This window comes from Brassica oleracea, chromosome C1, assembly GCF_000695525.1.
Source record: "Brassica oleracea var. oleracea cultivar TO1000 chromosome C1, BOL, whole genome shotgun sequence".
Classification (NCBI taxonomy): domain Eukaryota; kingdom Viridiplantae; phylum Streptophyta; class Magnoliopsida; order Brassicales; family Brassicaceae; genus Brassica; species Brassica oleracea.
In genome coordinates, this window is record NC_027748.1 from 6,567,056 (window position 1) to 6,582,427 (window position 15,372).

At 30.5% G+C, this 15,372-nt stretch overlaps 1 protein-coding gene across 1 annotated transcript; it reads right to left on the reverse strand.

The window, feature by feature from the left end:
• Nucleotides 1-9,065: 9,065 nt before the first annotated feature.
• Nucleotides 9,066-12,998, reverse strand: LOC106324983 (two-component response regulator-like APRR2). The gene is made up of 10 exons (XM_013763325.1): nt 12,829-12,998; nt 11,965-12,191; nt 11,386-11,535; nt 11,248-11,294; nt 11,081-11,158; nt 10,579-11,004; nt 10,357-10,497; nt 10,027-10,281; nt 9,668-9,772; nt 9,066-9,585 (listed from the first exon to the last, which is right to left on the reverse strand). Exons 2-10 carry the CDS (start codon nt 12,095-12,097, stop codon nt 9,403-9,405), a joined length of 1,518 nt encoding a protein of 505 aa, XP_013618779.1. The 5' UTR covers nt 12,098-12,191; nt 12,829-12,998; the 3' UTR covers nt 9,066-9,402.
• Between the last annotated feature and the right edge of the window lie 2,374 nt (nt 12,999-15,372).

The following is a 15,372-nucleotide window of genomic DNA, read 5'->3' on the forward strand; positions in this document are numbered from 1 at the left end:
AAAGTTAGTCTATCCAACATTAGGGGGAGAAAATAAACAGCTGGAGAATGAATGAGTTGAATGAATTATCATTGATCCTCGAACTAAAGAGCGTAAATAGAAGTCCAATATGAATTTGTGGAGATAATTTTATTACAAAGATTAGCATATGAGTTGTCAGACTCTTTTACTGACCATAAGAAAGTGATTAAGTCACAAGTACCAGCTGTAAATGCTCCAGTTAAAATGGATGTCCTAAAAAGACAATATCAAACTGCTAATGAGTCTAAAGAGCGCCTGAAGCGTGATAGACCTATCGGTTCCAAATATAATAATCCTCGAAAAAGAAAAGGAGCATGAATGAGAATGACGGAATCGAGGAATGAAATATTAAGGATCTCAAGAAGAGATAGAAAACATGACATGAAAAGAATTCAGGTACCTGAGAATAAAGAAATCTCAAAAGCTATGTCATGTTTGGAACAATATGAACCGATATCAAATCGACGTCGTAAATACTTATGCATGCAATATAGCAGTTGATGAGAATGAGGATCATGAACCATCTATTGAAAAGTGTACACAAGATAAATGGCCGAAAGGGGAAATAAACAATAGATGCAATCTCTTTGAAAGATAAAAGTATTCGGATCTGTAGTCTGTACACCTAATGGTGTAAAACCAGTGGCAATAAATGGGTCTTTATATGAAAAAAATAGATGTGATAACAAAATCATGAGATGCGATGAAGTAATTGCACAAAGATTATCACAAAGACCTATAATTGATTATAAAGAAACACATCATCATGTGGTGGAAGCATCAACTTTCAAGTTTCTTTAGTCTGGCAAGAATTGAAAGCCATTGGAAAATGACAATTATATCAATGATTCAAAAGTACATAAACTGAAAGAAGTAGTAAATCCCATAAGGATTTGGATTGCTAGAAGCAGTAAGTGGTAGTTCTCGAGAACATTACTGCGTGAGTATATTGAGAATATAAAGAAATAATTCTTGGTCATGAAGTACCATAATATTGGAAATTTACTGATCTCTTTAAGGATTGAAAGATGTGATTTTGTATAATAAGAATGATAGTCATACTTGTACCTTTTACAAGAAGCAAAGAATAACTCGTATGTATAAGTATACATAATGTGAAGGTTTAAAAGATTGTCTATAAAAGGAAATTTGGACAAAGAGTCCAAATAGATCAAATATGATTTTTTGTGTGAAAATAATACTATGGATAAGAAGTCCAATGGTCTAAGAGATTATCTGACAATCAAACGAGATTATTACTAAGGATATGCTTATATCAATTCTTAAAAGGAAGATATATTTGATGAGAAAACATCTCTCTAAGATGATGCTTCCAGGGGGAGAAATATGATGATGTTCGTAGTTGTACTCTTTTTCCTTATCATGGTTTTTGTCCCATTGGGTTTTCCATGTCAAGGTTTTAACGAGGCAACAAAGAACACGCAAATGATACACACCTAAATAGGAATATTATCAATCTTCCAAATTAATTTTTGAGATTTATAGAAGTAGAACAGAATGATCAAGATCAATCATGCTTGAAAAAGAATCAAGACATAAACACATTCCATTTGCGAGAAAGAATCGAAGGTCGAAAGTTTACCAAAGGAGACCTTCTTGATGGACTAAAATATAAAATTAGTGTCCAGAGAAAGATCTTTGAGTCTACTTTAATCTCCAATTTGAATCAAATCATTCCCGATGATAGAACTCGAGATATGGCTGTTTTTGTGGAACATGTACAAGATGTCTCAGAATACCTTATTTCGACTAATATCCCAAATATTGCTCGATACTACCATCTTACCAGAGCTATACCGGTGCCTAACGTTAGATATGAATGCTAGCTCCGATTTCCAAGTGGTTTGAAGTCATTTCGTCCTACGATCATCAAGATATTCAAGTTTCAGTGAGGAGTGTCAAATCTGCCAAGAGAAGTAAACCAGTCGAAGAAGGAGTTAATTCATCACATTGAATTGTGTCCTATCAGATATTTCAAGTTATGTTCTCATCAGGGAGAGTAGATCCGCGATGCACTCTTTTTCTCTTCACCACGGTTTTTTCCACTGGGTTTTTCTGGTAAAGTTTTTAACGAGGCAGCATCATACACGCTTTAGGACTTATTTTGTATAATGGACATCCAAGGGGGAGTGTTATGAATATTAATGTGGATGTCCATCATAGGCCAATAAGCTCATGTTCTAAAAGGTTCTAAACTCTAACTTTGTATTCCTATATAAGGTATCGTTGTCTACGGACTAATAATAAGATTAACTGATTCCTTCTTTCTCGTGATTCACAACAAAATACAATTAATAAAGTAGTTTAGAAGAGTAAAAAAAATGTAAAAGATGTAATAAAATACTTAAATAAAAACAATAACGAACCGGTTAGAATTAGTAAAAAAATGAAAATCTGTAAATATTCACTTAAAAATAGGCAAGTATTATTTTGTACTTTAGTTTTAATAGATTTGATAATAAAAGTATATATGATTTGTATACAGCAATTTGATATATAATTATACACATAATTTATTTTAGAGCAAGTTGTTATGTAATTGTGTATATATATATATATATATAACACCTTATATATAGAACCTAATAGGTTAAGCTCCAGATAACGAGCTTCTGCAATTTCTTCGAGTTCTGTTTTACTGTCGACCACTTCTTCAGGTACCAAATTCTATTGCATTAGATTAATAGTCATTCACGACACAGGAAGAATGGACAAACCGGTTATGTTCGGAGAGACATTTCATCCCCCCCCCCNAAGTTATCCCTTGGAATATCCTTACCAAACTCCATAAATGGCGCACATTCGTTTGGTGATGCTTAATAAAACATGGACCATAATCTACGTAAAGGAGATGAAAGATTGGAGGACTAAAGGGTAATATAAATGTATTTTTGTCACGGGTCATGTTGTTAATACCTCCGTACAAAAGATTTTGAAAACATGGAGATGGTAGATATATCCTTTCCATAAACCTCTCAAGAAATTCGTTTATCCTCCTCTTAGTTGAGTATTAACCAATCATACCCATCTCGTAAATCGTAATCCATGAGACCTCCTACTAAGGCCAAAACCTAGTTTCAGCATTAAGGTTTCAGAAAAATATCACTTGATCATAAAGTTCACTGGTATTTGTCTCAATAGCCGTAAAAGCTCTCTTATTAATTATGGTTTTTGCCAGGGCAAATGTGATAGGTCCCTTGCCAAGAGATATCAATGTTGATCTAGAAACATGTGATTTGATACCAATTAAGGTCTTTCTTCAAATCAAAGAGAATTTGTTCAAGAACAAATTAAGAACACACTAGAACACGTTTTTCTTTTGGGTAGTTATGACTACCTCTTTTTGTTGTTTGCATTGATTTAAATAGATAAAAGTTACAAGAAGCAATTGTGGGATCATGATCCCTATACAACGATGAAATGGGAAAGGTGAGATGATTAAGTTCCTAAACATTAGGAAGAATCAGTCTCCGTTATTAACAACTAAACTCATTAAAATATACTATTAAAAGAACAATGAAACACTGCAAACCAGGTCCGGTTCGTTGACCAACGTTAACGCTTTTCTTTTAAATGACAAGAAAGATGAAATCTTTTTTTTTTTGAAAACTGAAAAACAATGGAAAAATTACAGATTTTAATCCATAACAAATGAAAGGATGTTGAACTTGATCAACAAACCCGAAAAGAAGAAAATGGTAAAAAGAAAAAATCGCTGGATAGATCTCGATGATCGTTGATTCTGAGAATGGCCGTTCGTCGAGGATTCTTGATAACCGTTGATTCATGAAGAATACCGATAACAAGGAAGATGAAAAATATAAAGTTTTTGATACCACAAAGTGGTCCGGATCAAAAACAAAACATGCTCTGATACCACTGATAGGTCCCTTGCCAAGAGATATCAATGTTGATCTAGAAACATGGATTTGATACCAATTAAGGTCCTTCTTCAAATCAAAGAGAATTTGCCAAAGGACAAACTAAGAACACACACTTTTCTTTGGGTAGTTTAGACTACCTCTTTTTAGGTTTTTCATTCATATAAATAGCAAAGCGTACATGAAGCAAAGAAATGGAAAGTGGAGCACCAACTCCTAACAAACATGAAATGGGAAACGTGACATGAAGATTGGTTCCTATAGTTAAGGAAGACCACTTCTCTTATTAATAAAACTAGAAAATAAATGAGTCGTGAGGCTCCTTCATGCGAGATTCTTGCCCTTTGGTTGACGTCGTCTAGCTGATCTCGTACTTGCCACCTCAGCACGTGCTTGACTTCTAGTATCCTATCAATACCCCGGTGGTCTAAAAGAACCTCGTCCTCAAGGTTCATGTGCATTGAGGAAAACTTCACTTGAATTGATTCTCTTCCTCCCCGGTTGATTCTTCTAGTTGTGATGTTTTTCAACGCACTACGGCTTCCAAGACCAAGCTGTCTCCATGGTTCGTTATTAACAATAATTTTTTTTTGAATAAAAAGAGTTTTTGTTTTTGAGTGAAAAAGAAATATAAAATCCTTTTTTTTTTGAAATTAAAAAACAATGGAAGAATTATAGATTTTAATCCATAACAAATGAAAGGATGTTGAACTTGATCAACAAACCCGAAAAGAAGAAAATGGTAAAAAGAAAAAATCGCTGGATAGATCTCGATGATCGTTGATTCTGAGAATGGCCGTTCGTCGAGGATTCTTGATAACCGTTGATTCATGAAGAATACCGATAACAAGGAAGATGAAAAATATAAAGTTTTTGATACCACAAAGTGGTCCGGATCAAAAACAAAACATGCTCTGATACCACTGATAGGTCCCTTGCCAAGAGATATCAATGTTGATCTAGAAACATGTGATTTGATACCAATTAAGGTCCCTCTTCAAATCAAAGAGAATTTGCCAAAGGACAAACTAAGAACACACACTTTTCTTTGGGTAGTTTAGACTACCTCTTTTTAGGTTTTTCATTCATATATATAAAAGTTACTAAGAAGCAATTGTGGGATCATGATCCCTATACAACGATGAAATGGGAAAGGTGAGATGATTAAGTTCCTAAACATTAGGAAGAATCAGTCTCCGTTATTAACAACTAAACTCATTAAAATAAATAATTAAAAGAACAATGAAACACTGCAAACCAGGTCCGGTTCGTTGACCAACGTTAACGCGATTACTATCTCATCAAAATGGATATAATTTTCCGGCAACAAAAGCAAACTACGTTTCATAAATTAGATTCGGAAGAAATTACTTTTAAACCTTCGGCAAATGACAGAATTGAAAATAGCCTATTCGAATAAAATGAATTTTTTTATTGATAAATATGCTAAAATTTATGTGAAATCGTGCACTCCAAAAAAGAGCGTGGTTTCTAGTTGAATTCTGCCGAACAAAATAACGTGTCCAAGTAAGCTAGTTACATAATCAGTTGATTAATTTTTTTACAAGAAAAGTAAAATATTGTGCCCACTTTTTATTTCGGAATGAGCACTATGAATAGTTGACTTTTCCTTTGAAATGAAATATATAGGATAAACGATATTAGATTTATGCATCCACTGGGGTTTGGATATTTTATTCGTGATATTTGTTTGTCTTCTAGCTCTTAGGATCTACTGATTTTCTTTTTCCTTTTAATATCATCTTAACCAATTTAATTAAGTTATAAATCATACCTATTAATCTATACTATTATTTGAGAAGTGAATTTGCTTATTTGTCATGTTCTCTATATTTTTAGTTAAGTCATTATTTATTTTCATTATTTGACTAATTAAAAAAATAAATATTTGAAAAATTATCGAAAAATAAATGAAAAACGTGAATATAAATAAAAGATAATTTCATGTATTTATATTGTGTTTATCTTCATTTTTATTTCTTATTCATTAATTTTATATTTAGTAGTATATATGCACATATAATAATTAGATTTATCATTATACTAAAATATTAAAATTGGTTTATAAAATAACTAAAAATTGATTTATATTTGTTTGTAACCCTAATATGTCATGGAACTTGATTTATAATTAGTATTTTAATACTCAAATTTATTTTAGTATTTTAATACTCAAATTTATTTTAGTATTAAAATACTAAAAAGAGATATATAATCAATAAAATAAATTTGATTTATATTTGTTGTTAATTAACGTGATTTTGTCGTGGTATTTTAATTTTTATTCTTATTATTAAATCGCAAGAATAAAATTTATTTTTATTTAATTTTAAATTTAATATTTATTTGTTTCGGGTTTTATAAATATTTAAATGGAATTATCTTTAAAATTTTAAATTATCTGCCTCCAAAAGAGAATATTTTCAAAAAAATTAATTTTTTATTTACAACAAATATCTTATATACAGAAAAATTTAAATTAACTATATTTACTTTATTTTTTCAAGAATTCACATAATTATAACTTTTTAAAATTAAATTTCTTTAAAAGACTATTAAGAAAAGAAAAATGTGATTTTATTTTTTTATAAAATCCATATTTTAGAAAATGATTTTTTTGTTATAATTATTAAAGTTTGAAAGTTGAAAAACCTTTTAAAAATAAGAAATTATGATTTTATGATAAATAAATAATATTTTATAGGAAAATAAGAATCTATATTTTAAAGGAAAAAAAAAGAGATTGACTATGGCATTTAGAAATAGATACAACAATAGATAGGAAATGTTCTTATCTTATATTATTACATATTAATGTTTTGTTTGTCAACATGTCTACTCAGTTTGAGTATTTATTCAGTTATAATGGTAGGTATTTCACAACATAATTATACGTATGTCAATAGTTTTATTTACTTTGATAAATATAATATGTAAAGTTGGGTTTAGTTTAACATTTTTGTACTTTAATTTATTTTGAGATTTTGTAGGTTTTGGTACAAGAATTTGTTTTAATAACATCACTTTATATTAAAATTTATATTTTATTTAAACAATTGTTTATAAACCAATATGATAAAACTGGTCAAAGATAACAATATATTTTAAAATAAAAATATCAAAGTTGTTTTTCAAATATAATGTTTTTAAATCAATAAAAGTTTAAAAAAATTAAGAAACTGAAAGATTCATAAAAATAATATAAATTATTGTTTGATTTAAAAATTTTGATCTTTAGATTAATAGTATATTTATTAATAAGTATGTATAAAAGAATTATGTCTGCATGTGCCGACAAAACATCTAGTTTCTTAAGTTAAGTGTAGTCTGTGACAACCCGTAGAGCTTAAGCCCAATTTGAACAGTACCCCTTTAGAGGCCCAAACATAATTCATAGAAATACTGTTTTAAAATGAAGATATTATTTAGAAATAGAATCTACCAGGGCCATATAAGGATGATTAGACGTTTCATTATCTCTGATCGTAGAGATCGTAATTGTGATTATAGGAAATTAATCAGTTGATTAATTTTTTTACAAGAAAAGTAAAATATTGTGCCCACTTTTTATTTCGGAATGAGCACTATGAATAGTTGACTTTTCCTTTGAAATGAAATATATAGGATAAACGATATTAGATTTATGCATCCACTGGGGTTTGGATATTTTATTCGTGATATTTGTTTGTCTTCTAGCTCTTAGGATCTACTGATTTTCTTTTTCCTTTTAATATCATCTTAACCAATTTAATTAAGTTATAAATCATACCTATTGATTTCTTTGTATATATTAAGAAGTGTAGTCTGTGACAACCCGTGGAGCTTAAGCCCAATTTCAACAGTACCCTTTTATAGGCCCAAACATAATTCATAGAAATACTGTTTTAAAATGAAGATACTATTTAGAAATAGAATCTACCAGGCCCATATAAGGACGATTAGACGTTTCATTATCTCTGATCGTAGAGATCGTAATTGTGATTAGAGGAAATAATTCTGTTGTAGAGTTCACCATGTTCACATTGTTCTTTACGATCATATATTTTGATTATTTTCACTGTTGAAGAGGCCAAGGGAGAATCTAGAGTTATTTTTTAGTGGGTGCATTAATGATAAAAATGACAAACTGAGACTAGAACCTAAGATATATATATATTTTTTTTTTGAATTATAAAGAGGTATCATGGCTCCACAGAAGTGATCTAGACTAGTCACGTGTTGCCACGTGTTGGTCCTCTGTCTCTGGCGATGCCGAAATGTTAATTCTCCAGTGACCGGGATTCGAATCCAGGTGACGGTACTCACAGCTGTAAGCTCTTTACCACTAGAGTTAGAAGCTCCGGTTGAACCTAAGATATTATGGGTGCACACAATGATTTTTACAATTTAAGAGATGATTTTGTTGATAAAATTCGGAATATTAATGATATTATGGGTGCATGGGACCCATAGTTACTATCCTGGCTACGTCCCTCAAAGAGGCTCCCCAACCCTATTTCTATTTTCACTTTTATATTTTTTTCTAAAATCTAAAATCTTTATTATAAAAGTAAATTTAGTTTAATATATACTTTTATAATAGAATTCCTCTATGCATAGATGAAAATATAAAAATATAAAAATTGTTATTTCATCTCTAAATGTAGAAATAAAAAAAATAATATTCTTTAAATTTTCTTCTAAAATAAAAAAAATTATTATGAATAAAAAAATTTACATTAGAGTAAATCCACTTCTGTAATATACATCTCTATTTTAGAAGATACTTATTGATTCGATTCTTTTGAAGTGTTGTAGCATATAATATTCAAAACTGTTATTCTACCGAAAATCAACTTTTTACTATGTCCATTTATCTCTACTCACGCTGATTTTGTTAAACTTTCTTTTAAATTACCCGTGCGAATGATCATATATTAAAAATTTAAAAGTGACATAGTTGGGCTATGAATACTTGTAATTTCTTGCAAAAAGAAATATTCAAGGCGATGTAGAAATACTTGTAATTTTTCCTTTATTTTAGTCGTTGTCGTATTTTCTTGGAATTTTGTAGAGAAATAAACAAAAAGATGTCATCACGGAATCTTTGAGTTGTACTTTTATTTTTTTTATCGCATCACCTAAAAAAGTCTCAACTATTAAATTCTTCAATGGGTCCCACACACAAAGATAGATACACACGTCAGAGTCTCGTGTCTGAGATCTATGTACATCCGCAGATTCCATTTTGTGGTCCTCGAACTAACATCGTGGCCCACATTTCCACCGTCCGATTCTTCTTAAATAATAATAACAACAAAAACAGATGTTTTGATGAGAGAATAAATAGCGATTAAACTCTCTCTCTCTCTATCCAAAATCAGTTCCCGCTTCGGACAGTCAGATACGGAGAAGAACGCAACACATGACGTCATCGCATCTGGCTGTTACTTTTGCAGGGATCCCGCTTAGTGACACGTCAGCGGAGACGACGAGAGCCGTTGATTGGACATGAGGAAGAAGAAGAAGGGACGGCTGAGATGCCTTGACGCGAGAGCTCAGCTAAAACGCTCTCCGCGGATGGTGGTTTTAGCCCGAGCGGTAACGGCAGCCACGGTTTGCTGATCGCTTCTTTAACCACTTGATCAACCATTTCCTCATCCTGACCCAACCCCAAATACAACTTTTCATGTAATTATTTAGTTATTTCTATCGCAAAAAATAGAGAATATGTTACACCTTACCAGCTGAGTCGCTGGAGGAGTAGTAAATGTTGCGGTTACTGGAGGAGAACTGAATGTTCCGGTTACCGGTTGTACAACCGGACAACCCCATGCATTACGGTTTACCTATCACACGATATTATATAACATCAATAAACGATTTAGCTAATCAATTTTAACATTACCAAATCCTATCTAAATTTCTAAAGTCTTAGTTATACACTTTTTACGAAAAACAATGACACCGCAAAGCTGAAATGTATTATAACATAAACGGTGAATTAGTTATGTTTTTATTCGTAGCTAATGACATTTTTTCGGTGTAACAAAACTGATTTTTACTTCATGTGTTAGTTATAAAGAGAAGTCAAAAACGTTACCGTTGGATAAGGTGGTCTCCAATGCCACGGAGGTAGTTGACCGGAGGATTGCAGTGGCGGCGGCCACAGAGGCGGAACTGCTCCAGGCGGATGAACACCGGGAAGGCCCCAAACGGGATAAGCCATTACAGGTCGGTGTTGTTGCTGAAAACCATTATACTGCCGTTGGATTTGTCTATGGTTCTCTCTGGATTGTATCCATCTATGGTTATGATCCTCCTTTGGAAGAATATTCCTCCTATGCATCCGAAATTTCTGCATCAAGAACACATAAAGATTCCGTAACCATTTCACAAGAATCTCTACAAAGCATTCAGATAATTAATTTACCTGAAGATGGCTAGCTACATTGTGTCGCGTTAAGCCGTCTACTTTCATCAGTTCAAGAATCCGTGAAGGTATCGCTTGATCGACACCAAGTTGGTCTACCGCTTGCACAAACTTCTTGTGCAGCTCTTGTGTCCAATCCACCTGAAAAGAAAAAGAACTTATCAATAAGTGCCGCTCTTCGTTTAGCCACTATGAAGTGTTTAAAGAGAAATATTACACTACCTTCTTTCGACTTGGTTTGTTACCAGACAAGTTCTTGATCCCGGTTGATTTATTGTTATGTTTAGTAGTCTCATCTTCTTTCTTCTGAAACTTAACTGAATCTGTCTTCTCACTTTTCATATCTCCGGTTCCACCATCTTCTTTCTCTTCTTTGACAATCACATTGTTGTCATGATTTGTAGTGTCGACTGATTTGGATTCACCGATGTCTTGATCTTCCATATTCTCTTTCTCGGTGGAGGAGTTTATGTTCTCTTGACGATCGCCACCGTCTAGTAACCGTGAAACTTGTTTTAGTTGCGGTGTTGATGGTGCTGAATCTTTCTCATCAATGGTCATATCGGTGTCGAGATGAAGCATCGAGACAACAGATTCTTTAACAGGCTTGAGTGATTCGGAAACATCAGTTCCTCCATCATTAAATGCCTAACATTAACAACAACAAAAGATGAGTACTATTCTACATTAGTGTATATAAACGGTTTAGTTTAACTAGCTGAACCTTATGAACGACATGCTGCCAAATATTCTTTAGTTTCTCCGGTGAGAGCGGTTTCTGAAGGAACTCAACTGCACCAAGCTGGAAAACACTTGTCAATTCTCATCACATAACCAAACATTTTTAATACATTATATAAAAAAAAAAAAACGGAAATAGCGGTCACATACCGCTATGCACTTCATCGTAGTTGTAATGCAATGATCGTTTGAAATCACTGTAAAGACAAAAGGCAAATCCATGTTTTTTAAAGATTTATTTTAATTTTTTTTTTTTTGTAGAAATTTAGAAGGTAACGTTTCACAAACTTATAGTAGGAAGGTGGTCTTTAGCAGCTTCAAGAAACTTGAAACTCTCGTTCTCGTCACTTGTATTCACCTCCACTATTGCAATGTGGAAGCTCTCCAGGCTTTTCATAACCGCAGAGAGAGCTTCGGTTCCATCAGTGAACGTAGTGACTGCAAGAAAGTTTCAAAAGTACAAAAAATTGAATGCATAGTCTTGACACACAGAAACATAGCAAACTCAGGAAAAGGCTAAAGACAAGTCGGTGAGTTTTTCAGATGCAATAATAGCTCTTTCGAAATTCCACAAATGTAATTATGTAAACTAACAAAACTCCAAAACATTACTGCACAGCCTTTACTATTGTCTTCCATTTTCAACCGACTAAAACGTTGCTTTTCATACTATAATCCATATACATATCAGTATTAATTAATTTTATAGTAATGCTATAATCTCCATTAATAGGCAGTGAAGAACAAAAAACGGTCTCGTCACGGGACATGTAACAGCTAAAGTAACACTAACATTAATGAAACAAAGCGAAAGTAAAAGTAAAAGATTTTAAGAGAGGAGAAGCAGAGGAAAATTAGTGGGCTCACCTATATAGTCCATGGACTCAAGCTTTGATCGCGTCTCAGCGGCGGATATGCCGTCGCCACAGTCGAGGAGAAGGACTCTAAGTCCCTTTGGAAAATTTTCCCATTTTGATATATCGTTAGAGGTAAAGACCATAGCTGGTTTTGCATCGTTTTTGCGGCCAACACCGCCGCTTCTCTCCTCCGTCACTGTGGCTGCCGGTAGATTCTACGGGGAACGAAATCACTGTCTATATTTTGATCAAAAACAATAAAAAAGGGAATAAGTGTGTTAGTGGAATAAGCATAGAAAAGTAAAAAGGTGTGTATTATTGATGAGATAAGAATAATTCATGAGGATCTTGATTTTGTTATAATAAAGAGTGGACCACCACCATGCCATGAAATCTAACAAAGCTTTGAATCATCTGAGAGTGTGAATACATATTTTAATAATTAGTTTAAGAACATTATTACATCTTAATTGTTGTTAACTCGTGCATGCAGTATGTATATACTAATGATTAAACTGGTTTAACACAGATTAGTGACAAACCAAAGAAGTAGAAAAGGCGAATCCCTCTAGAATTTTTTTTTAAATAATAATATTATAAATTAAGAGAAATACCCAGAGAGAAAATCTGTGATCAAATCAAAAAGTTGCACCTTTTGATTAAAGAAATTTAAAGAAATTTGCAGAAGAAGGAGAAAATCTCAAATCCAGTGTTCCCAGAGAAGAGATGCTTTCATCACATGCAATGAACATATACTTTATCAAAAGAAAACACAAAGCTTGTAACTGAATAAAAACAAACTTTTACAATCCAGAAGTCAAATTGAAAGAAATAAATTTAGGGTAATATCATTTTTTAAAAGGTCTCATCATACCTGAGAGTATTTGTTGCAGATCTGCTTAGACCCCTTCCTCAAGCTCTTTCTCCCTCTTTCTTTCTCTTTTGTCCTTGCTCACATTCAAAATTAAATCCTTTGGGTAGAAATGGTGACTTTTAGAGAGAGAAAATGGATGAAGAGTTATGATAAGTTGGTGACTAGTGTTGTTATTGTCATTGAGTTATACAGAAGGAATCAAAAAGCCTCAGTAAGATAAAGTTTTTTTCTCTCACTAAGATAAAGGTTAATGAATTGAATTTAGAAAAGGGAGATTAAAAGTTAATTATTTTTGACTTTTTAAGTAATATATATTATAAGATTATTTTCCCCTCAACATAAAATAGATAATCTTATCTATTAAAATATAAATTAAAAAAATTCATGTTTGATTTCTTAAATTGAACTGTCCTAAAATAAAATTTATTGAATTTACTTTTGTATTTATATTAATAATATCGCAACAATAAAGAAGATTAAGATTAATATCTCAACAATAATTACCATTGAAAATTACATCAATCTTAGATTTTTTTAATTAATGACAATCTTTATACGGAATTATTTTAAAATTTAAATAATAATTCTATTGAAAACAGAAATAATTTTCATTATGCGTTTGTAAAAGTTACTTTAGAAACAAGTTCAACAGCAGAGAATAAATATATGATATATTAAAATATACTTAAGTGATAACAACACCTCATCTCCATTTTCGTTCTCTATTTTCACAAAAATCACATTGCATTGTTTACTGCACGTATTATTTTCTCTCATTTCAAGTAATAATGGTATCTTTCTCCCTTTATTCCCATTATTTTTATTTTTTTTGTCAACTCCCATTATTTTGTTTTTGACCTCTATTTCCATGCGTATTGAAATCTATACTATTATTTATCAAGTGATTTAGTTTATTTGTCATGTTTTCTATGATTTTAGGTAATTTTGTTTATTTTTCATGTTTTAATTAGGTTTAAACTAAGTCATTAATTTATTAATAGTTTTTAGTTGAGTTCATAATTTATTAATTTAAATAATATAACTATAAAATATGTAATTAGATATATAATTATTTTGATTTTACTTATTTGTCATGTTTTCCATGATTTTAGTCAATTTTGCTTATTTCTCATGTTTTTATTAGGTTTTAGCTTAGTCATTGATTTATTAATAATTTTTAGCTGAATCAATAATTTATTAATTAAAAAAAATATTTGTAATGAATTTTATATATAATAAAACACACACTTTATTTTAATAATATTAAATTTATATGTTATATTAAAATTCTTATTTTCTTATTTGTCATATTTTATTAGGTTTTAAGCTTTTATATAGGTCATTGATTTATTATTAGTTGTTAACTGAGTATTTATTAATTTTCACAAAACCTGTAATAAATTTTATATATAATAAAACACACACTTTATTTTAATAATATTAAATTTATATGTTATATTAAATAATTAATTATAAACTAAGATAATAAAATTGTGAAAATATATTTAAAAATTAAGAGAATTCTTATATATATTGTGTTGCTATCTGAAAACAATATTTTTTATTATAAAATTAAAAAACAAAGATATAAAACAGTTTATAATTAAATATTAGTTAAACAAAAATATTTATATAAAGATATTTTCTAAACTATTTCTAATATATGAGTGTTTTAAAACTTTTAACACAATAATAACTACATAGTTTGATGAACGTTTTTTGACATATATAAATAATTTGATGTTTCATTTAACTATTTAAAATCATAAATAATAACTAAATTTGTGGCTGAGTTCAAAACAAATTTTCTTGCTTTTACTTTAAACCAGTTTAAGTTTAATCCGTGAAACACTATACCTTCAGTTGGTTACTAATAGAATAATGAAAAAATGAATAAAATAAAAAATAAAATTTCATTTGAGGAATTGAAAAAATAAAAAAATATGAATTTTTGTTCAATTTATTCCTTATCAAAATGCATAGGGAAATGTTTTCTTATAAATTCATTCCTCCATGAGAAATTTAGAAAAAAAAAAGTGGTATCTACCTTTCAATAATTTGACTAAAATTTCAACATAAATGGTATAAATTTTGAGGAGCAAAGAATTCATCATAATTTTTTTTTTCGACATGTTCATCAATTAGAATATAATGCTGATTTTTGAATTAATATGACATAAAATAATTATTCGTAAGATGATTATGTCCGCACGTGCGGGCAAAATGCCTACTAAACTAAATAAACAGAGATAAACAAACAGAGATGTAAAATCATATAATCAACCTTTGGCTTAAACTTCTTTAAAGTCTAATAATTGAACTAACAAATAATTTTGACCATGATTTAATATAAAACTAGACTTTGATCTGTGCGCATGCGCGAATATTCGCTTGACGCACTCAGATATTCGCTTTTTTATAAATAAATATTTATTTTTATGATTATTGATATTATTTTAACATTTACCGTATAACTAATTATATATTATAATATTTCCAAAAAATTGCATAGTGTAAATGTATTAATTTAATATATTGTTTCAA